The 20,392-nt window shown below is 60.9% G+C and overlaps 1 protein-coding gene across 1 annotated transcript in view; it reads left to right on the top strand.

Moving 5' to 3' along the window:
• The window catches only part of LOC102455176 (FXYD domain-containing ion transport regulator 6), a 30,684-nt gene extending 11,632 nt beyond the window's left edge, over nucleotides 1-19,052 (top strand). Inside the window, exons 2-8 of the mRNA XM_075909695.2 lie at nucleotides 8,810-8,872; nucleotides 12,369-12,407; nucleotides 12,553-12,627; nucleotides 13,044-13,080; nucleotides 13,850-13,899; nucleotides 14,020-14,062; nucleotides 15,325-19,052. Coding sequence (XP_075765810.1) covers nucleotides 8,815-8,872; nucleotides 12,369-12,407; nucleotides 12,553-12,627; nucleotides 13,044-13,080; nucleotides 13,850-13,899; nucleotides 14,020-14,048 — 288 coding nt within the window. The 5' untranslated portion in view covers nucleotides 8,810-8,814 and the 3' untranslated portion in view covers nucleotides 14,049-14,062; nucleotides 15,325-19,052. The remainder of the gene's footprint in view (nucleotides 1-8,809; nucleotides 8,873-12,368; nucleotides 12,408-12,552; nucleotides 12,628-13,043; nucleotides 13,081-13,849; nucleotides 13,900-14,019; nucleotides 14,063-15,324) is intronic.
• Nucleotides 19,053-20,392: the final 1,340 nt, after the last annotated feature.

Raw genomic sequence — 20,392 nt, 5'->3', positions numbered from 1 at the left:
TGCTGCCACGCTCCGCTACCCTGTCGGCGCACAGCGCTCCGGCTCCGTGCTGCCACGCTCCGCTACCCTGTCAGCGCACAGCGCTCCAGCTCCGGCTCCATGCTGCCACGCTCCGCTACCCTGTCAGCGCACAGCGCTCCGGCTCCATGCTGCCACGCTCCGCTACCCTGTCAGCGCACAGCGCTCCGGCTCCGTGCTGCCACGCTCCGCCACCCTGTCAGCGCACAGCGCCCTGGCTCCATGCTGCCACGCTCCTCTACCCTGTCAGCGCACAGCGCTCCGGCTCCGTGCTGCCACGCTCCGCTACCCTGTCAGCGCACAGCGCTCCGGCTCCGTGCTGCCACGCTCCACTACCCTGTCAGCGCACAGCGCTCCAGCTCCGGCTCCATGCTGCCACGCTCCTCTACCCTGTCAGCGCACAGCACTCCGGCTCCATGCTGCCACGCTCCGCTACCCTGTCAGCGCACAGCGCTCCAGCTCCACCTCCATGCTGCCACGCTCCGCTACCCTGTCAGCGCACAGCACTCCAGTTCCGTGCTGCCACGCTCCGCTACCCTGTCAGCGCACAGCGCTCCGGCTCCGTGCTGCCACGCTCCATAACTGTGACATAGTGTGGGTACATTGCTGGTTGCTAGGCTTGGGTTGTGTGTGACCCCGACTGGCTACTGGCTGCAGCACGGCCCAGCAGGGCAGGGGATGAGTCGTTATGCAAGGGGGCTCCAGACCTGTCTGACAAGTTATCTCCCAGGGAGCGGAACAATCGGAAGAAGGGGAGTGGAGCCCTGGCTGGGGGCAGGGCTGGGAGTGGGTTAGTTAAGTTTCGGTCTGGGAAGCAGGGGAGAAGGAGCTAGGGAGGGGGCTGGGATTGTAGGGCCCAGACACCCCCCATCTCAAGGGGGGCACTGAGGTCTCCTAGCCCCAGTTCCTGGAACCAGATGACATCTGTGCTGTGCTGTATCCTGGGGAAGCAATAAACTCCCCTGTTCTACTGGCTGGTGGAGTCTGTTCATGCCACTAGGGGGGTGCAGGCGATGGGAAAACCCCAACACGCTGTCACAATTACCCTGTCAGCACAGCGCTTCGGCTCCGTGCTGCCACGCTCCATTACCCTGTCAGCGCACAGCGCTCCGGCTCCAGCTCCATACTGCCATGCTCCGCTACCCTGTCAGCGCACAGCGCTCCGGCTCCGTGCTGCCATGCTCCATTACCCTGTCAGTGCACAGCGCTCCGGCTCCGGCTCCATGCTCCATTACCCTGTCAGCGCACAGCGCTCTGGCTCCGTGCTGCCACGCTCCGCTACCCTGTCAGCGCACAGCGCTCCGGCTCCATGCTGCCACGCTCCACTACCCTGTCAGCGCACAGCGCTCCGGCTCCAGCTCCATACTGCCACGCTCCATTACCCTGTCAGCGCACAGCGCTCCGGCTCCGGCTCCAGGCTCCATTACCCTGTCAGCGCACAGCACTCCGGCTTCGTGCTGCCACACCCCTTTACCCTACCGGTCTGCTGGCTGCGCTGCTGGAGCAGGTGTAGCTCAGAAATCCCCCTCGACAGCTAGTCTCAAGCTCCTGGATCGGTGGCGTTTGCGTGCGGAGAGGCTGCCGTGCAGCACTGTGAGCGTGGCTGAGTGGACAGTCAGTCAGTAGTGTGTTTGGGCAGCAGCACGTGAAGTGTTCATTAGGTCAGTGTAGGGGCGGTTGCCCCAGGGACAGGCGCTTACCCTGTGAGAGCTCCAGCCACTGCCAAGCTCGGTACCTTGCGCCAGATCTTCTGCTTGGGGCATGGAAATCTTCCCCTTTCCCTGATACGTCCCCGTCCTCTCCCCTGCCTGCTCCCTCGCCCTCCTCTCAGAGCCCGACCCCCAGCTCGGGCTTCTCACCCGCGCTGCAGGCACCGGAAGGCTGGGGGCTGAGGCATAAACCAGCAGCCTGTGTCCCGAGGGTCCACGTTGGGTCCAGTGTCCTGCAATGTAATCTCCCCCTTGTCCTCCTGTCTCTGTCCTGCCCCGGGGCCTTGTTCGCTGCTGGATACGAAGCCGCTTCACCGGCCTCCCTCGCTTGCTCCTAAGAGTGTGGAGGTGTAGCTCCCCGGTGTGGCGCGCCATGCACGGCTCCACCACACCTCCATGCCACCGCTCCCTGGGGCGCCATGCACGGCTCCCTGGTGTGGCACACACTGCTCCACCACACCTCCACGCCATGGCTCCCCAGCGTGGTATGCACAGCTCCCTGGCGCGGCACACATGGCTTCCCGGCGTGGCTCTGTGACGTGGCATGCCCGGCTCCACGGCACGGCACGGCACGGCACGGCACAGCACAGCTTGCGTGCCTGTGGCATCCTGCCCTGGCTGAGGCTGCAGCAGCCTGATGATCTCTGCCTTTGTGGGAGGGTAGGAGCCACCTTTCCGACACCTCCATTTCTGGCCCTGCCCGCTAACCTCGCTCAGCTGCCTAGTGCTGGGTCCCTTCGCCCGCTGGCTGCCAGCACGGTCCCCAGCCTGGGCCCCGGCTGTGCAAGAGTCCCACAAGCAATGCTGGGACTCTTGGTGATGGGGCTGGAGGATGGAGAGCTAGGATCTGCCTGGTGGTGGCAGTTTGTGGGCCAGGCTGTGGCCTCCCCTGTGGTCTTGTTATCTTTTCGGTCCTGGCCCCTCTCTCTCATTTTGCTGCCTGTTGCTGGCGGAGCTTGGTGCCGAGGTGCTTGCCCATATCTGCTGGTTTTAAAGGGCCTGTCACTTGCCCTCGGTTACTTTCCAGCTGCGGGGACCAGCGATCCCGTTCCTCCGAGCCGCTGGCTGGTTTGCAGACTGAAATAACGGCTCTGATGTGTCTCCTTTGCCTCCTCCCATCCAGCCCTTCCCCCCGGCATCCACTAAGGCGAAAACCCGCCTCAAACCACGGGCCAAATTCCACCCAGGTTTTGCCCACCTGACTTCAGTGAGCCTGGGATCGGGCCCTTGGGCAGCAGGGGAGCTGGCTGCTCTGAGTGCGAACCCGGAGTACCTTCCCACGGCCCCCCAGTGCTTCCGGAGAGGGAGGAGTGGTAACGCCCGGCTGAGCTCTCCCTCGCCTCACTAGCGCTGGGGAATGTGAAAATTAGGAGGCCGGGTGCAAATTGCAAATCCCTGAAATAGAAAACGTGCCGGGGCTTTTGGCGAGAGACTGGAGCTCGGTGGTGAGGTGCGGTGAGCCTTAGGGCCGGTGGGAAGGAAAGGCTGGGAACGGGCGTGGGAACACTCCGTCAATTCACAGGTACTTCCAGTGCAAAAGATCACGCCAGGCCCAGAAAAGCCAGAGTGAGACAAATATCCATGCTGGCAAGTGGAGGTTTGCTCCTGACGGTGCTAATCAGTAGGTGCTAATCAGTAGGGACATAAGCGACTAGTCAGGTGGGCGACAACCCAGGAAGCTTATCGGTGGCTCGGGTCACTACTCAGCTAGTTGCTTCTCCCCATCCTTTGCTGCCTCTGTCAGAAGCCTGCTCCCCTGGCACCGTCTCCGTGGGGGGCGGGGGAGGCAGAGGTGCAGCGGGGACCGGGTGTGAGCCGGGACACTGAGTTCCAGCTCGCGCCCAGTCCCCCGCCGCGGCTCTGCCTTTTAGATGCAGTAAGGGCCACCCGGGTCTTAATGCACTTAAAGGCAGAGCCGCAGCGGGGTTAGCTCCAGCTCTGCAGTTTCCCCCTTGTCGACTTATCGAGTAGTCGATGGCAATTCCATTGATTACTCGATTAACTGATGAAATGCAATTTAACACCCTTCCTAATCAGCAGGACTCATTATACAAGCCGCCTCTGCAGTTTGTAGCACTGGGAAGCTCTTTCGCTGGGGTTACTCCGGAGACATTCGGCAGCGTGAGGTACGTGGCGTGTGGCTCGTGTACGCGCTCGGGGAATGTGTGGGCATGCCTTTAACCATCGCCGGGTGCTCACTTGCCCGTGCACAGTCTGCATCTGAAAATGGCTTACGGTGAATATTTGCAAAGGGCTTTGAAGAGTAGAAAATATCTAGGAGGAGAGCCCTGCAAATTTGTGGCTCTCCACGGACGTGGATCTGTGGCCCTTGTTTGCGGCTATGGATGTTGTACCTGCCCAGGGCTCTGTCAGTGGGCACTAAGCCTTAGTGGTTCAAGTTTGAACAGCGTTTCCCTCCTTTTGAGAAGCCAGTGGAGGCCGGGCAGGGCCGGGAGGTTGCAGGCCAGTGGACTTTGTGCAACAGGCTGGTCACTGCAAGTGCTGAGCTAAGGGGTTGGTGAAATGGAAAACGTTGCCTTGTGGGGCGATTGAGGAGCTATCCGCATAGGAGCATTTCGAGCAGGGGTAGGCAAGACCCGGCCTGCGGCTCGCCTCGCCAACACCCTCAGGCGGGCTCCCTGCCGGCCGCAGCTCGCCAAGGCGGATCTCAGGGCCGTGCGCCGGAAGGGCGGGGGAGACTTTACCGGACTGTCTGGGTCAGTCCTGGCAGCCCCAGCCGCGGGGTGCGAGGGGCGGCACTGGGCCATCCCCCGTGGGACTCGTGGCTGTGAGTTGACTCAGAATGGTGCAGCCTGGTTGAAGCCTCTTCCCTTGCTTCCTCCTGCATGGCGAGCGCCCTGAAGGTGGGCGGGGCTTGTCTGCAGAGCTGGGTGATTACAGGCCGGAATAGAGTTCGTGACAAGTGATGTCACAGCAGTGCCTGGGCCCGAGTCTGCAGTTGCAACTTGGGTGAGCTGCTTGGGGCCTGATGTGCGTTATACGAAGGCTGCGTTGGTGCCCAAGGGGGCGTGGCCGTAGTGCAGATGCAAATCAGGTTGCACTGATTTCCGTGGAGTCAGGCTGGTGTATTCCTGGGGGGCCCACTGGTGCGGGGTATGTCCCAGCCGTAGTATGTCGGATAATAGAGTCGGTGTGTAACATCGTTGAGAGGCTGTGCCGTTCAGTGAGCATGATCCAGCTACAGAGAGAGTCAAATCATGCAAAAAATGTATCGGATGAATAATTTATTGTACAAACAATGGCGTTATTAATAGAACCTAAGACTCAATGAACACAATTCATTCAGCTCGCGTTTTGACTCTCACCAATCAACATGGCTGCATCTAGACTGGCAGGATTTTCCACAAATGCTTTTAACGGAAAAGTTTTTCCATTAAAAGCATTTGTGGAAAAGAGCATCTAGATTGGCACGGACGCTTTTGTGCCAAAGCAATTTTTGTGGAAAAGCGTCTGTGCCAATCTAGACGCGGTTTTGCGCAAGAAAGCCCCGATCACCATTTTCGCCATCGGGGCATTTTGTGCAAAACGGTTCTCAGTTGTCTACACTGGCCCTCTTGCGCAAATGGGCTTTTTCCCGAACAGGAGAGTCATTGTATTTGCGGAAGGACACTGACAATCTTACATGAGATCGTCAGTGCTCTTGCGCAGATTCAAAGCGGCCAGTGGAGACAGCTGGCAAGTTTTTCCGCAAAAGTGGCTGCAGCCCATGTGTTTTAAAGACAGTCCAAAGTGTTTTGCACACTGTGCACTGTGCATTTTGAATTCAGCATTTCCCACGCTCCGCTCAGAGCAGTACTGGATATTTGTAATGTCTCTTGTTGACTTACCAGCCATCTCATCTACAGAAAACAACCCCGCAAGTTACTGGATCGTCAGCTGTTGGGCTCGCTTGGTGATTTTTTTAACTCAGTCATCGCATGACATGCTGTGACTCACCCTAGACAGATAATCGTGGGGGCACGCTGTACCAAAGGAGCCCCACGTTCTGCCGCACTCTCGAACGCACAGAACCTGGAGCCTGCGGCAGGGAGGGAAATGAAACCAAAGCCTGTTCGGATGGAATGGGTCCATTGCAAAATGACAAGGCACAGAGAAGATCTCGCTCGCGAAGGGAGGTGGCCCGTTATGAAAAATGGGGACAGCTCTGACAATGTGCACTGAACTTTCACGGCACGGAGAATAAATCCCGGGACAGACTCCATTGCCCACTTACACTCGCCCGAAATCCTGGCTCCAAACTGCTGACAAGCCGGGGCCCTGATCGTGTGGTGGGGTCTCAGCAGGCTGGCCCCCCTCCTGTGCGGAGTGCTGGTGGATGCAGTGGGATTCCATGCAGTCCTTTGCAGGCCTTAATGAAGGCCAGAAGCCAGGTGCTGGTCCAGGCACCCGGCCCTGCAGGCCTGGGTCCTGGAAGCAAAGCAGAGCCCAGTTCCTAGGGGCCGGGCACGCCTTGGCCGAGATTGACAACAGGGACAAAGCCCCAGTGCTTTGAAACTCACCAGGCTTGTGTCACACAGACCTCCTGGCAGCCAGCGCACCGGCAGCACCTAGCCCAGCCCGACTTGTGTGTCCTCCCTGAGTTCAATGCCTGGGAGGCCCCTTTCTCACCCACACCTGGCAGTCTCTGGGTTGCATTTGCTAGCCAAGGCAGCCGTGTTCCTAGTCACAGAGGGTAGGTCTAGACTACAAGGTTTTGTCGACAGAAGTGTTGACAGATACTGTTGACAAATCTTCTGTTTACAAAGAGCGTCTAGACTGCATCCAGTTCTGTCGACAAAGCAAGCCGCTTTGTCGACATAACAGTGTGGACGCAAAGGACAGTGTAGATGCAATAACGCCTTCTCTGGACAGAACTCTGTCGACAAGGCGTTATTCCTCGTAGAATGAGGTTTACATACGTCGACAAAACTGCTGAGTTTTGTGGACGTTATGTCGACATAACTCAAAGGCAGTGTGGACGCAGGTATAGTTTTGTCGACAAAACCCTGTAGTCTAGACACACCCAGAGCGCGAACGGGCAGGGGCAGGAGGAGCAAGCGGTGACAGCAGGAAAGAGGAGCGCTCTGACTGGAGTGCCTGTCCCTGTGACAACTTGGATGGTTCTTGTGATTGTGCGTCAGTCTCACCAAGCGGCTGCTCCCATCAGCTGGCGGCCGGAGTTGGGTCTGACCAACGTTCCCTCCAGGTTTGCACCCACGGACAGAGTAAATGTTGTGTGCACTGAGGGGTGTGCACCACCCGGAGAAACACCTGCTGCCGGCTATGGGCTAACTGGCTGAGACCCCTGAGTCTCTCCCGAGTGCAGAGCTTACAGGGGAGGCTGCTCTGACCCCTGGCAGGAGATGCTGCTGCTGTTGGAAGCTGCTCCATTCTGAACATCCCGGGCTAGTGAGATTCCCGCCCCCGGATGGTCTGCAGAGCCTGGGGCTGACCGAGCATTTACGGCAGTCGCCGGCAGCAAAGCCGATAAACAAGCAGAAGGCCTTGAGAGGGAGAGCGGTGGGCAGCTGCAGCCCCCAAGCCAGCGCCCTTCTCGGGAGCCTTTGAGCTCGTCCCCCCGGATGGAGCCTCCATCTGCAAAGCTTCCAGCCGGCCCCTCCGGCGGGAGGCATGTGGGTGTGCGCACGGTGCAGGCAGCCGCTGCCCCGGGGAGGAGAGCGGCCATCGCCCGCCCAGCGGGGAGGAGTGGAGAAGGCCGTCCTGCTGCCCTTCCCCAGGCGCTCTGTGCTCCACTTCAAGCCGTCCACAGAGCAGCAGCGACTGGCGATTGCTGCTTTGCCCGGGCCGCAGCGCTGCGTGGATTAGCCAGCTCAGGGCTCCCCGCCAAACCGATCCCCCTCTTCCAAGCCAGTCAAAGAAACGGGGTGTGGAATCTCGAGCCGAGTCGAGATGCTCTTCCGGGCTCCCTGTGGCGTGAGCGGGGTCAGTCTGTTCCGCCTGCCTCCCTTGGGTGCAAGAAGAGAATGTGCTACAATCCCCGTCGGAGCACAGCCGATCTCAGCGCACGGCAAGCCGCTTTTCCATAGCTCCAGATCAGCGTTTGGTCCAGGGCCCAGTGACTGCACTGGGCTTTGAGACAGGCCTGTAAGTGCCAGGCTGTGTGAAAGGGGAGGGAGGCCATTGTGCCCTCTAATTTTTTTTCCACGTGTGGAATACATTTTGCTATGTGCACCGAGGCATGTGTTATGTGCACCACCAATAGAAACACATGTGTGAGCAATGGTTCTTCAGGACGTGTTAGCTGTAGAAATGCCCCTGTGGAAGTGGATGTGAAAACCAACCTTGCTCTGCAGCTCAGAGGGAAGCCGCATTAGTCTAACTGTAAAAACAGCGAGCAGTCCTGTGGCACCGTAGAGACTACCAAATGTATTAGGTCACGAGGTTTCCTGGGTACAACCCATTTCATCAGATGAGTTGGAGTGGAAATAACGGGGTTTGGGGGGTGTATATAACAGCAAGAGAGTTACCTGTCAATTGTAGGGTCAGTGTTAATGAAGCTAATTAAGCCAGGCTGGATGTGCCCCATTCACAGTGTTCGATGTGGAGATGCGCATGTCAAAGGCTGGGAAATTGCCTTTGTAGTGCGTGAACCACTGAAGGTCTTTCTTCAGCGCAGAGTTGATAGTGTTGAATTTGTACATGACCCCAGTTTCAGTGCTCACCCGCTGTTGTAGAAGAGGGCTACTTTGGAATGCGTTGCTCAGTGTTCAGGGAGGTGAAAGTGTCCCCCCCAGGGACACAGGGGTCAGGAAGGAACCGCTCCGCACAGCCAGGTGCACTGCCGCCCATCCCAGGCAGCCTTGTGCGCAGGCTGGCACTGGAGCCGGGAGGGGGGACCCGCGGGGCCAAACCAGAGAGGTACCCGAGCAGTGAAGCCGGATTCTGGTTCTGAACTTCTGGAAAGTTCACGCACTCTTGGCTCCGGTCCAGGCTCACCGGCTGTCGGGCCTGCTGGAGTGAGTCTGGGGAACCCGAGACGGCCCTTTGCTGCTTGCCCCCGCTCTGCTGCTTTGTCCTCGCTGCCTCGGCTGAAGCGTGACTCCTCTCCTCCTCTTTTCTAGTGGCCATGGAAACCGCACTGATCGTCCTGTGCTCTCTGCTGGTGCCTGTGGCCGTGGCGGACGGTAGGTACCCCGCCCCACACGCCTTGCTGTCTGGAGGGGGACGGTGTATGGCCAAAGGGCAGCGGGCCCCAGCAGATACACCCGGGTTATGCACCCAGGTCGGGGGCTGGCGTGCTCACCCCCTGGGCGTGGAGCAGGTAGGAGCAGAGCAGGTGGGCGGAGAAACATCAGGGCTCGTTTTCAACCCTCTTTCCTTGCTGGGACAATCTAAGGGTACGTCTAGACTACATGCCTCTGGCGACAGAGGCATGTAGATTAGGTTACCCGACAGAGTAAAATGAAGCGGCGATTTAAATAATCGCCGCTTCATTTAAATTTACATGGCTGCCGCATTGAGCCGACAAACAGCTGATCAGCTGTTTGTCGGCTCAGCGCGATAGTCTGGACGCTCCCCTGCCGACATCAAAGGGAGTTGTCGACAACCCAGGTATGCCTCCTGGGATGAGGCATACCTGGGTTGTTGACAACTCCCTTTGATGTCGGCAGGGGAGCGTCCAGACTATCGCGCTGAGCCGACAAACAGCTGATCAGCTGTTTGTCGGCTCAACGCGGCAGCCATGTAAATTTAAATGAAGCGGCGATTATTTAAATCGCCGCTTCATTTTACTCTGTCGGGTAGCCTAATCTACATGCCTCTGTCGCCAGAGGCATGTAGTCAAGACGTACCCTCACTCCCAGCAAATAACAGACACCAGCATGGCCAGCCCTACGCTACCTGATGGGGGCTCTCCGCTAGGGGGACTCAGCCACGTCGCCGCTGCGAGACGCATGGGGGCGCGCAGTGAGAGCCGGCAGCAGCAGGGAGCTGTCGCCACGGGGCACGGGCAGCCGGAAGCCGCACGCGGCACAGGCTCCTGGGAATGGCGGATACGTACTAGCACAGCCAAGCCGTGCCGCCTCCCCGCCCCCTTCCTTGCCAAAGAATGGCTGCTGGAGAGCGGGGGGCCCGTTACCTCTGAGCCCTGACTGGGGCGTCCACTCACCCTTTAAGAAACTAGGTTAGCCCCTTCCCAGACTCACCTGGGAAACGCCCCCTCACGGCTGTGACTTACGGTCCCGACTTCCCAAGGAGGCTGCTCAGGCGCTTTCCCCTGGTGTTTACTGGTCAGCAAGTTCTGAGTTGTCACGTGATCCCTCGTGCACTGATCATTGCAGGGGGGGGGGGGCTCTCCGGCACCCCTGCCCCTCAAAGCTACAGCCGCTGCCAACTTGGAGGCTGCAGGGGGCCCCTCTCTTTGGACAGGGCATCGCCACCATGTTTCCTTCTCCCTGGACGGGCACGATTTCCATAAGTGTGTGCGTAGACTCCAGCGCCGAGGCTTGGCGTGTGAGCCACTGGTTTTGTGCCGCCAGATCAATGGCGAAGGATCCATGAATACCCTGAACGGTCTGGTGAAAAGAGAGGCTCTCGCTGCGTTACTGCCCACACAAAGACACCGTCCTTTCTCTCCACAGAAGGGTTTTGTTCGGTGCGTGGAGTTTCTTGCGGCACAAAGCGACAGGGTGTTTCTTGTTCTTCCCTGGCTGCTGGAACACGGCCCCCAAAAGCAGTGTCTGATGCCGCCTTGCACAGTTTGAACACTTCAAATCGGGGCTAGCTAGCACAGGCTTTTCAGACAAGGTTTCTTCCCCGCGCCTTTGTGCACACAGCTTTGTTTGCTTTCACGTGGATTTGTGATCGTAGACACAAGTCACTGACCCCTCCCCCCAGGTCATCTGTCAGCCCCCGGAAAGATTGGGTCTGTTTCTTCATTTGGGGTACAGGCCAGTTTGAAGGGAGCTGGGCTATTTGATCTCCCCCCAACCAGTTTCCAAAAGAAGGAACCGGGCCAGTTTTACTCTTCGAGGCTTTTACCATGAGACCTGCCCCTTGGAGGGCACGGTTCCCAGGAGGCAGGTTGAAATGTGTGTGATTAGGCTCTCCGGGAGTAGGGGTGCATGGGAACCCGGCTTCTCAGCTAGCTCCCTGCACGTATCCACTCCCACCTGCCGCCCTGTGCTGCTGCCTCTGTACAGAGGCTGCAGCGCAGGGCAGCAGATGGCTCCCCGTGCGTCCCGGGAGCCTGCGTGTAACCGTGAAGGTTGACTGATGAGCCCAGGCTCGTTGGTTAACGGTGCACGCAGCTGCATTTTCACATCCCTAGTGCCCCGGTGTGCGTGTGATCAGCCCAAGTGTCGCTAAACTCTGCTGTCGCACGGGCTCGTGCACAGCCCTGCAATCTGTTCAACGCTCGATTGACCAGTTGCTGAATGGGCCTCCTGCATTAATTAATGGGACCATCATGAACCCATAGAGAGCCGTGTCAGTGATGGAAGCAGATTTTTTTCTGGGCATACCCATCCAAAGGAATGGACAGCAACCGTTAACCAGATTGAAAGAGAGATGATATTGAGCTTTGCTTAAGATATGCTCAGTGCTAGGCATAGGACAAGCAGCTGGTACCGAGACGGCCCTGCGTGTCCTGTAATCAGCGCAAAACCTCACTGTGTTGTCGTCTCAGGGACCAAGGTGACAGGTGATGCCAAGAGCTGCCAGACTCTGTAACTATGGCAGAGCTAACTTGCTTCGCACGCGTCTGCTCTTGCACTTTGCCAGTGACCCTGTAGAGTCTGCTGGGAGCTGGCGCTGACCCTTCTCCAAAGATTTTGTGCGCAAGCAAGTTGCCTTCCCTGGCCTGCTAGAAAACTCCTCTCTGTTGTAGCACTGATGCTGCCTCTGCCATTTCAACTGGTGTCCGTGCCCGGCGGACGTGGACGCTTTCCAGAGATGAGTCAGTTTGGCAGTCAGTCAGCAGTTCAGGGAGGTGGTGCGCCTCAGTTTCCCCTCCTGCACAGCAGATTCTGTTTACAATGGCTTCCCTGCTGCGATAGGCTGTCGGTCTGTGGGAGAGCATTTCCCAGGGGCGTTCCCCACGGTTGGTCTCATTCGCTCCTGCCCAAGGATTGTGCATTTTCTGTTTGTTCACTGGGCTTAGGTCTCCTGTTGCAAAAGAGCGTTGCCAGGTAAGTTCATCGATGGGCCCTGTCTTCTAATGCTTTGCTGAACCTGTGCACGTGCTCAAGTGCTGGCTCTCCCTCTGCCTCCGTGTCCCCTTCGCCGGGATCCCTGCGGAGTCCTCGGGTCCCCTCCCGCTCCGTCTGATAGATCGAACGGGGGGACCCAGCGGATTCTTGGGGCATCTCCCTGGGAGCAAACAGGCAGCGAAACAGCAGCTCGTCCCGATCTCAGATGCTCTTCTTCGCATCCAGGCCCAGCTGAGAGTTGAGGCTCCTGCCTGGACACGTACAGATGCATCTTCTTACACGTGGGCTGTCGCTCTCCAAGGCGGGACCTTCTCCCTGTGTCTGCTCAGCACCCTGCCCAGGGGAGCCCCCATCCCTGGCAGAGCCCTGCGATAAAAGGAGTGGTAATTCACAGCGTGCCCAGGGCCATTTTGCACAGGGCTGGTAATCCCCACGCTCATGTTCACAAACGGTTTTTCTGTTTTGTTTCCAGCGATGAATCAAGAGAAGGAAAAAGACCCTTTTAACTATGGTGAGCAGCAGCGCCCGCGGTGGTGTGGGTGTGGATGGGTGCCTATGGCGCTAAGACGCGTGCGCTCTGGGGGAGACCTGGCCGCGTCTGTGGGAACGCTGCGCCCACTCGGAAATGAAACTCCCTTTGCCCTCTCGCCTCCTAGATTACCAGAGTCTGAGGATCGGCGGGTTGGTGTTCGCCGTGGTCCTGTTCTCTGTCGGAATCCTCCTGATCCTCAGTAAGTTGGTGAGGCTGAGTCAGTGGCCGGGCGAGACGCCTGGCTGAGAACCGGCTGCCCGGGGGTTCCTCGTACCTCAGGGCTGTGCTCGGGGGCTGGCTGATGGCACAGACCTACTGCCGCTGCTTCTCTGCAGCTCCCAGGGCCGGAGAGAACCCTGCCAGCTGCAGTGCAGATGGGAGAAGGGCCCCGAGACCTCTCTCACATCGCTGCTGGGTGCCCCTTCCCCCTGGCGTGCTGCGCGCTCAGCCTCCCTCGGCTCTCTCCTTTCTGACCGAGGAGGAGCTGCGTGGCGCCCCCGCACCTGTCCCTCGCTGCCACCTGCCCAGGGACCCGCTGCCGGGGAGGGGCGGTGACGCGCTGGGGAAAGCCCTGGAGACTCCCCTCCGCGCTCAGGGCGTTTCTTACTCTTGCAGGCAGGCGGTGCAGATGCAGCTTCAGCCAAAAGCCCAGGTACGTGCGGGGCCGCTCGGGGACTCAGCCCCCAATTGGAACCCTTTCGACGCCTGGCCCGTAAAGACACCCAGAGCTGCACCACGGCGGGGGGGGGGCGGGCGGTGCCCGTCAGACACGCAGGCCCCCTCCGTGGGCTTCCACAGCGAGGGCCACAAGGCTCCCTGGGCAGGGAGGGGACGCTGCCTCTCGGGAGGTTCCCTAGGAGGGCATGGCTGTCTGGGACACTTCCCAAGGGATCCGAGTGCAGGTACCAGCCTCAGCCCTGGGGACGCACGTCCCCTTGCAGGTTCTGGCTGCCTTTCTCCTCAGGCGCCTGCCTAGCAGAGTGGCGATCGTAGGCCCACGTGGAGCCCGGCACACGGCCTCTGGCCCCACCACTGCAGGGGTCCAGTGGGGTGCAGGGGCTGCGGGGGGGCTGCTGTACGTCGCATGGGGCCCTCAAAGCCTGGAGAGATGCTTGTGCAGACTGGCTGCTGGAAAGAGCCAGGCACGGTACGGGGACTCCTCTCCTCCTCCCACCTCCCTCCGACAGAGAGCGTCTCCTCCCCGCACCCAGCCACTGCTCTGCGGTGCCCGTGGGTTCGCGCTTCTGCCGGGCTGGGCCGGTTTGCTGGGCACAGACAAGAGTCCGTCCTTTCCTGGGGTCCAGCGCTCGTAAATCGGAGGGCCGAACGTGAGCAGGCCTGGGGCCCACTCAGCCCCTCCCGCCGTGCTCCGGCAGCAGCGTCCTGGCGGGCGCGGGTCTCACTGTGCGTCTCTGTTGCAGAGCCCCGGGGGACGAGGAGGCGCAGGCGGAGAACTTGATTGCCGCGAACGGTAAGAGCTGGGGCTCCAGGCTGCCCATGGGGGTGTCCGTCGGGCTGGCCGGGCCTGGGCGGGGCAGCGGCAGAGGCCTCTTGGTGGGCTCGTAAAGACGTTTTGTCGTTTCCTTTGCAGCAACGGGGCCCCCGAAAGCAGAGAACTGAAGTAGAGCCATCAGGTGAGCCACAGCCAGAGTGGGGGAGGGGGCTGTCTCCCTGCAGGTCGGGGGTAACGGCAGCCGCAGCCTCGCTGGAGGTTGGGGGGGTTGGTTCCCGGAGGCCCCGCAGTCGGGGGGGGAGTCGGTTCCCAGAGGCCCATTCTCAGACAGTCCCAGGGGGGCACTCGTGGAAAAAACCCAGGGCCTGATTCTGGTCTCCCCACACGTGCGAGACTCGCTGAGGGTGAGACTGGCGGGTGTGAGAGCCGAGCGGGGCCCCGGTTTGCCGGCAGGAGCCCTCTTGGCACTCGGCCCAGCCTTCAGGGGGTGCGGAGGTGGCAGGAGGCGCGGCTCAGGAAAGTGCAGCCGCACACGTGCAATCTCTGCGGAGCTCGGCGGCGCGGCGGATTGTACCTGCTGCAGCTCGCCCCACCCGTGCACCGCTCGCACCCTGGCGCCCTGTCTCTGTGCCTTCCTGACCCGCCTCCTAAGCATCACTCAAGCCACAAGGCCTCTGGGTTCCCCCCTCTAGCGGCCCTACCTCACGGGTGTTCCCGCACTGCAGCCCGCCTCGGAAACGTCATCTTCCCGGAGCGTTCGAGCGTCCTGCCCGCTCTGCCCGGGCTCGGCTCAGTGTCTGCAGCGCTTGGTACCAGGGGAAGGTACCTGTGCCGCTGCTGAGTCGGTGTTTGGAGCGAGTGGCCCCAGGCCTGTGGCCCCTCTGCCGGGGCTTTTTATGTGGCCTGTGAGCTCCACTTGGTGAATTGGGGATGGAAGTCAAATCCCGGGGGGGGGGCGCGCGCGCGCTCCGGGCTGCCTTAAGACATTACGTGCCCTGCAAAAGCAGGCGCTTAGCCCAGCCCCTGGCTTCCACCGGCTGGTGTCCCGCTGCGCCGGCTGCCGGACCCCTTTCCTGGGCTGTGTGTGCAGAGCAGGGCGCACGATGCACCGGCTCCATTTCCCCATCTCTGCGCGGGACCCTGCTCCCGGTCGGCGTCCCTGGCGCGCTCTGGGCTGTGCCGTGCTGGGGAGCTGGCGAGCCCGGGGCGAGCGCGCTCCCCATCACGCCCTGGGGAGAGCGGGGCCGGCCTGACTCTCGGCGCCTGTCGGGGCTCGGCTGCGGGTGCGAATTGTGGCCCCACCGTACGGGATTGTTACACCGCGGGCCCAGGCGCGTCAGCGGGAGCGCACGGCACCCAGGCGAGGGGCTGCGCCGCACTTGGCTTTTCTCCTCCGCTGCGGGGCTGAGCGGCAGCCAGACTGACTCCGTCCCCCTCCCGCAGATCAGAGACCTGAGGACAGACGCTTGGACCACAAGAGCAAGTGGCCTGCAAGAAAGCGCCAGTGAGGTCCTGCTCAGGAGAGGCAGCGAAGCTGTGTCCGTGTTCTCCTCGGTACTTTGCTCCCGGTTCTCTCCACAACCCCAACTAAGCTGCGCCCTGCTGTCTGCCTGCAGCGATTGATGTTCGTGTGTAGCCGCTCCGGGCTCGCTGTTGCCCATGTTGTAGTCGTGCGTTTCCCTTCGTTTCCTGGTGCTGTCGAGTGGTGCGAGACGGGGAGGAGGTGCTCCCCTGCCCCTTCGCTTGGCTCCCACGTGGGGGCGGGCGTAACTAAAACCGTCCCTGCTGATTGGCTCTCTTTCACGTGAGGGTGGAGCCTGGGGCAGCCCGGACACCGCACTCGGGTGTTAGCCGCCCAGAAGCCGAGGGATTTAAATTGTTGGTCGCCATTCCGCCCCTTCGGCCCCCAAACTCCAGCTGCTGGAATCCGCCCCCGGAGGGTCCCATTGAGTTTTATTCGCTAGGTGGGGGGCTGGAAATTGTTAGAGCCGCGATGGGTCCAGACCCATCCCCCGCTCCAGTGCGTGTTTGACGGCGGCTGGGAGGGGGATTCTGAATCTGAACTCACTCCCTGATCCACATTTCTTACCGGCCCCAGCCTCCCTTGTGGGCTTTGGCCAGTTTGAGATCTGCCGCCCGGCTCCCAGCCCAGGGTGAGCTGAGCGGGGGACAGGTCTCGGGAGAACCCACTGCCCGTGACACCTGTTACCCACCCATCGCCTGTTCCCAGGTGCGACAGCCAGCCCCTGTGTGCGTGTGCATGACCACTGCTGCACACTCAAAGCATTGCAAGCAGCTGCTTCTTGTGGTAGTTTGTGTTGGGTTTGCACAGGGCTCCAGGGACCACTCCCCTTGTGTTTCGGTTCCACTGACTGTAGCTGCCATACAACACAGGGCGGCTGGAAGAGCGCCTGGGAGACGATTGCAGCTGTAACCTCCTGTCCCCACGGGCCCTGGCTGCGGAGGAGACAGCAGACAAGTCAGTTGCGTTTATTTCCCAGACTGCTCCTTCGCGCTGGTCCAAACCCAGGAGAGCTCTGTGCAGCGTGTGGCTTGTCCCTGCAGCACCCTCCTCTCTGGGCTTCTGGCTAAACTCTCCCCCAAGAATGATTGTTAAAGGTGCTCAAACGCTGCCTTGGACGAGTCAGTCTGGAGCCCCCGTGCAGCAAGTACCCGGCTCCCTCCTCCCGTCGGCGGGACTGCGGGACGGGAGGGGGTTCCACTGTCCCCCCATGCAGCAAGCACCCTGCTCCCCCCCTTCCGTCGGCGGGACTGCGGGACGGGAGGGGGTTCCACTGTCCCCCCCATGCAGCAAGCACCCTGCTCCCTCCTCCCGTCGGCGGGACTGCGGGACGGGAGGGGGTTCCACTGTCCCCCCATGCAGCAAGCACCCTGCTCCCTCCTCCCGTCGGCGGGACTGCGGGACGGGAGGGGGTTCCACTGTCCCCCCCGTGCAGCAAGCACCCTGCTCCCCTCCTCCCGTCGGCAGGACTGCGGGACGGGAGGGGGTTCCACTGTCCCCCTGTGCAGCAAGCACCCTGCTCCCTCCTTCCGTCGGCGGGACTGCGGGACGGGAGGGGGTTCCACTGTCCCCCCGTGCAGCAAGCACCCTGCTCCCCTCCTTCCGTCGGCGGGACTGCGGGACGGGAGGGGGTTCCACTGTCCCCCCGTGCAGCAAGCACCCTGCTCCCCCCCTTCCGTCGGCGGGACTGCGGGACGGGAGGGGGTTCCACTGTCCCCCCGTGCAGCAAGCACACTGCTCCCCTCCTCCCGTCGGCAGGACTGCGGGACGGGAGGGGGTTCCACTGTCCCCCCGTGCAGCAAGCACCCTGCTCCCTCCTCCCGTCGGCGGGACTGCGGGGCGGGAGGGGGTTCCACTGTCCCCCCGTGCAGCAAGCACCCTGCTCCCCCCCTTCCGTCGGCGGGACTGCGGGACGGGTGGGGGTTCCACTGTCCCCCCGTGCAGCAAGCACCCTGCTCCCTCCTCCCGTCGGCGGGACTGCGGGACGGGTGGGGGTTCCACTGTCCCCCCGTGCAGCAAGCACCCTGCTCCCTCCTTCCGTCGGCGGGACTGCGGGACGGGAGGGGGTTCCACTGTCCCCCCGTGCAGCAAGCACCCTGCTCCCTCCTCCCGTCGGCGGGACTGCGGGGCGGGAGGGGGTTCCACTGTCCCCCCGTGCAGCAAGCACCCTGCTCCCCCCCTTCCGTCGGCGGGACTGCGGGACGGGAGGGGGTTCCACTGTCCCCCCGTGCAGCAAGCACCCTGCTCCCTCCTCCCGTCGGCGGGACTGCGGGACGGGAGGGGGTTCCACTGTCCCCCCCGTGCAGCAAGCACCCTGCTCCCCCCCTTCCGTCGGCGGGACTGCGGGACGGGAGGGGGTTCCACTGTCCCCCCGTGCAGCAAGCACCCTGCTCCCCCCCTTCCGTCGGCGGGACTGCGGGACGGGTGGGGGTTCCACTGTCCCCCCGTGCAGCAAGCACCCTGCTCCCTCCTCCCATCGGCGGGACTGCGGGACGGGTGGGGGTTCCACTGTCCCCCCGTGCAGCAAGCACCCTGCTCCCTCCTTCCGTCGGCGGGACTGCGGGACGGGAGGGGGTTCCACTGTCCCCCCGTGCAGCAAGCACCCTGCTCCCTCCTCCCATCGGCGGGACTGCGGGACGGGTGGGGGTTCCACTGTCCCCCCGTGCAGCAAGCACCCTGCTCCCTCCTTCCGTCGGCGGGACTGCGGGACGGGAGGGGGTTCCACTGGCTGAGGGCTAAGCTGGTCCTGTTTCAGCAAGTCTCTGCTAATGAGCCAGTTCTGCCTATCTGAGGCAGCAGAGAGATCCGGGGAAACTGCAGCAGTTTGCCACGAGTGCCGCTCTTGGCTGATTCCTGTGCCGTTCCCTGCCGGGTGGCGCTGCCGGTCAAGACCTTGGCAGGAACGTCCTGTGCAAGTGCAGAGCAGTGACGCTGTCGCGCCCACTTGCTGTACGACCCTCTGCAGGGAGCACCGCGAAGTGTTGCTGCCTCTGTGCTGGCCCAGGGCATGGAGGGAATTTCACCCCAAAACTTCCCCAAGTCTGGTCACTCACCCAAAGCGCTGAGCCCCAGGATGATGGCCCAGCCCTGGCGGCTTACACGTTACAAGGGGCAAGCTCGTGCGGTCGGTTACCTCCTCAGCTTCCCAGCACCTGCCAGGCAGAGGCAAACCCCAAAGAGAGAGGAAAGGGGGGAGAGAAATGAAGTGGCCGAGGGGGGTGCAGGTGGAGGGGGGTGGTGTGAGTTCCAGAGCATCCGTCTCAGTCCCAATCCACTCCAGGGAGACTTCGGGAGAGAAGGGTCCAGCCCGGTTCACTCCCAGGAGAGTGGATGAGCAGAGGGAGGTTGGCTTGGGTTCCAGGACACAGGGGCAGCGGCGTCTGAGCGGGGAAGCACCTCCTGTCCCAGAGTGAATGTGTTGTGCACCTCCCGCTCTTCTCTTTGTCCGAGCTGTAGCAGGCAGTAAAATGTCCCTTTTCCTTGGTGGCGTTCCACGATCCCCAGGGCAAACAAGCAGCCCGTCCCGGCCTGTCCCTGAGCGTTAGCTGTACACGCCCCACCAGTCTCCATGTTCAGTGTCTGTACTGTGCCGTCGGTAGAAAATAATAAATGTAGAAAATGGCAAAATCTTGAATGTTGTAAAATCCAACCGCCTGTTGTGTTTTCATTTTAATGGGCAAACCTTGCTGCTGCCATAAAGGACTCTTGTTGTCTGTGTTGTATCCAGAATCTAAGGGGGGAGGAATAAAATATCATTTCTACCGTAGTGATTCTCTGGCTGTTCTGTCCCATACTGCCGGGATGTCTGGGGGCAGGACCGAACCCTCCGCCGAGTGGTTAGCAGACCCAGCGGGTAGGGGGCTTGGGGCAGGGACTTTTTGTTCTGTGTTTGTACAGTGCCTAGCACAGTGGGTCCCTGTCCATTACTGGGGCGCTGAGGTGTCCTCTGTACAAATAATAACTCCTCTTACTCTTAACAGCAATTCACACTCGTAGCTTCATGTTCCCAGGATGCAGTGCAGTCTTCCCTGACCAAGAAGCATGGTGCATCATGGGAGATGTAGTCTGGCCAGAACTGGGGTATCGCACACTTGAAACACAACTCGCACGAGCCAGTGGCCGCCACAGGGAAATGCCTGGGAATGTGGGGCTGGTTGGGAGTGTAGAGTGTGCAAGCGGTTCCACAAGCCAAAGGTTGAAATTCCAGAGCGCTGAAGGGTTTTGCTCAGAGGTGCTGAATCGTTTAATCTCAGAACCTTTCTGAGCTCCCATCACTCAAAGTATCCTCCTCCCTTCGCACTGAACTACACACACACGACCATGCCTGGAGCCAGCCGACTCTGGGAGGCAGACCCTGTCCTACTGGGGTAAACTGAGGCACAGACAAGCCAGCGTCTGAATCTGAGGTAGAGAGAGGGACAGGACCGTGGGTTGCCCCCACTGCGTTCCAGCGCCAGAGGCATGAAGGAGTTTCCCCCGTCTTCATCTACCGCCTTGGGTTTCATGGCTCTTCCCTGAGCAAATTGGAGTGCGGGAGTCAGCCAGAGAGACACATCAGGCAGGATTTTCCGCAGTTTTGTTTTCACTTCAGCATTTCCGAGGCTTTCATGCGTGGCTGCTCCAGCAGCCTTGCAACTACTTCGGGAAGCAGTGCTGGGGGCACTGCAGGGGCCTCTCCGACGTCTCTTTGGAAGCACATGGCAGCTGTTTCTGGAGCCAGAGCTCCGTACGGCAGAGCGTGCATGCCTACGGCCCGGCCTGAGCAAGCCTCGGCATGGCGCAGCCAGCGCACGCCGCTCGGGAGCAGGTGGAGCCCCGGTGGCGAGGTACCACGTTGGCGTTTGCGCTGGCTCTCCCGTCGCGTGCAAATCGGGCCTGCACCGCATGCTTGCTGGAACCAAAGCGTAACTGAAGCTAATTTAGTCCTGCAGCTGGGCTGTTGGGCTGGACGTGCGGCTTCATCTGCAGGGTGTGTCTGAGTCTGGCCGA

The sequence above is a fragment of the Pelodiscus sinensis genome, chromosome 25 (assembly GCF_052426305.1).
Source record: "Pelodiscus sinensis isolate ZL-2025 chromosome 25, ASM5242630v1, whole genome shotgun sequence".
NCBI classification, from domain to species: domain Eukaryota; kingdom Metazoa; phylum Chordata; order Testudines; family Trionychidae; genus Pelodiscus; species Pelodiscus sinensis.
This window is presented reverse-complemented; position numbering and strand designations above follow the sequence as displayed.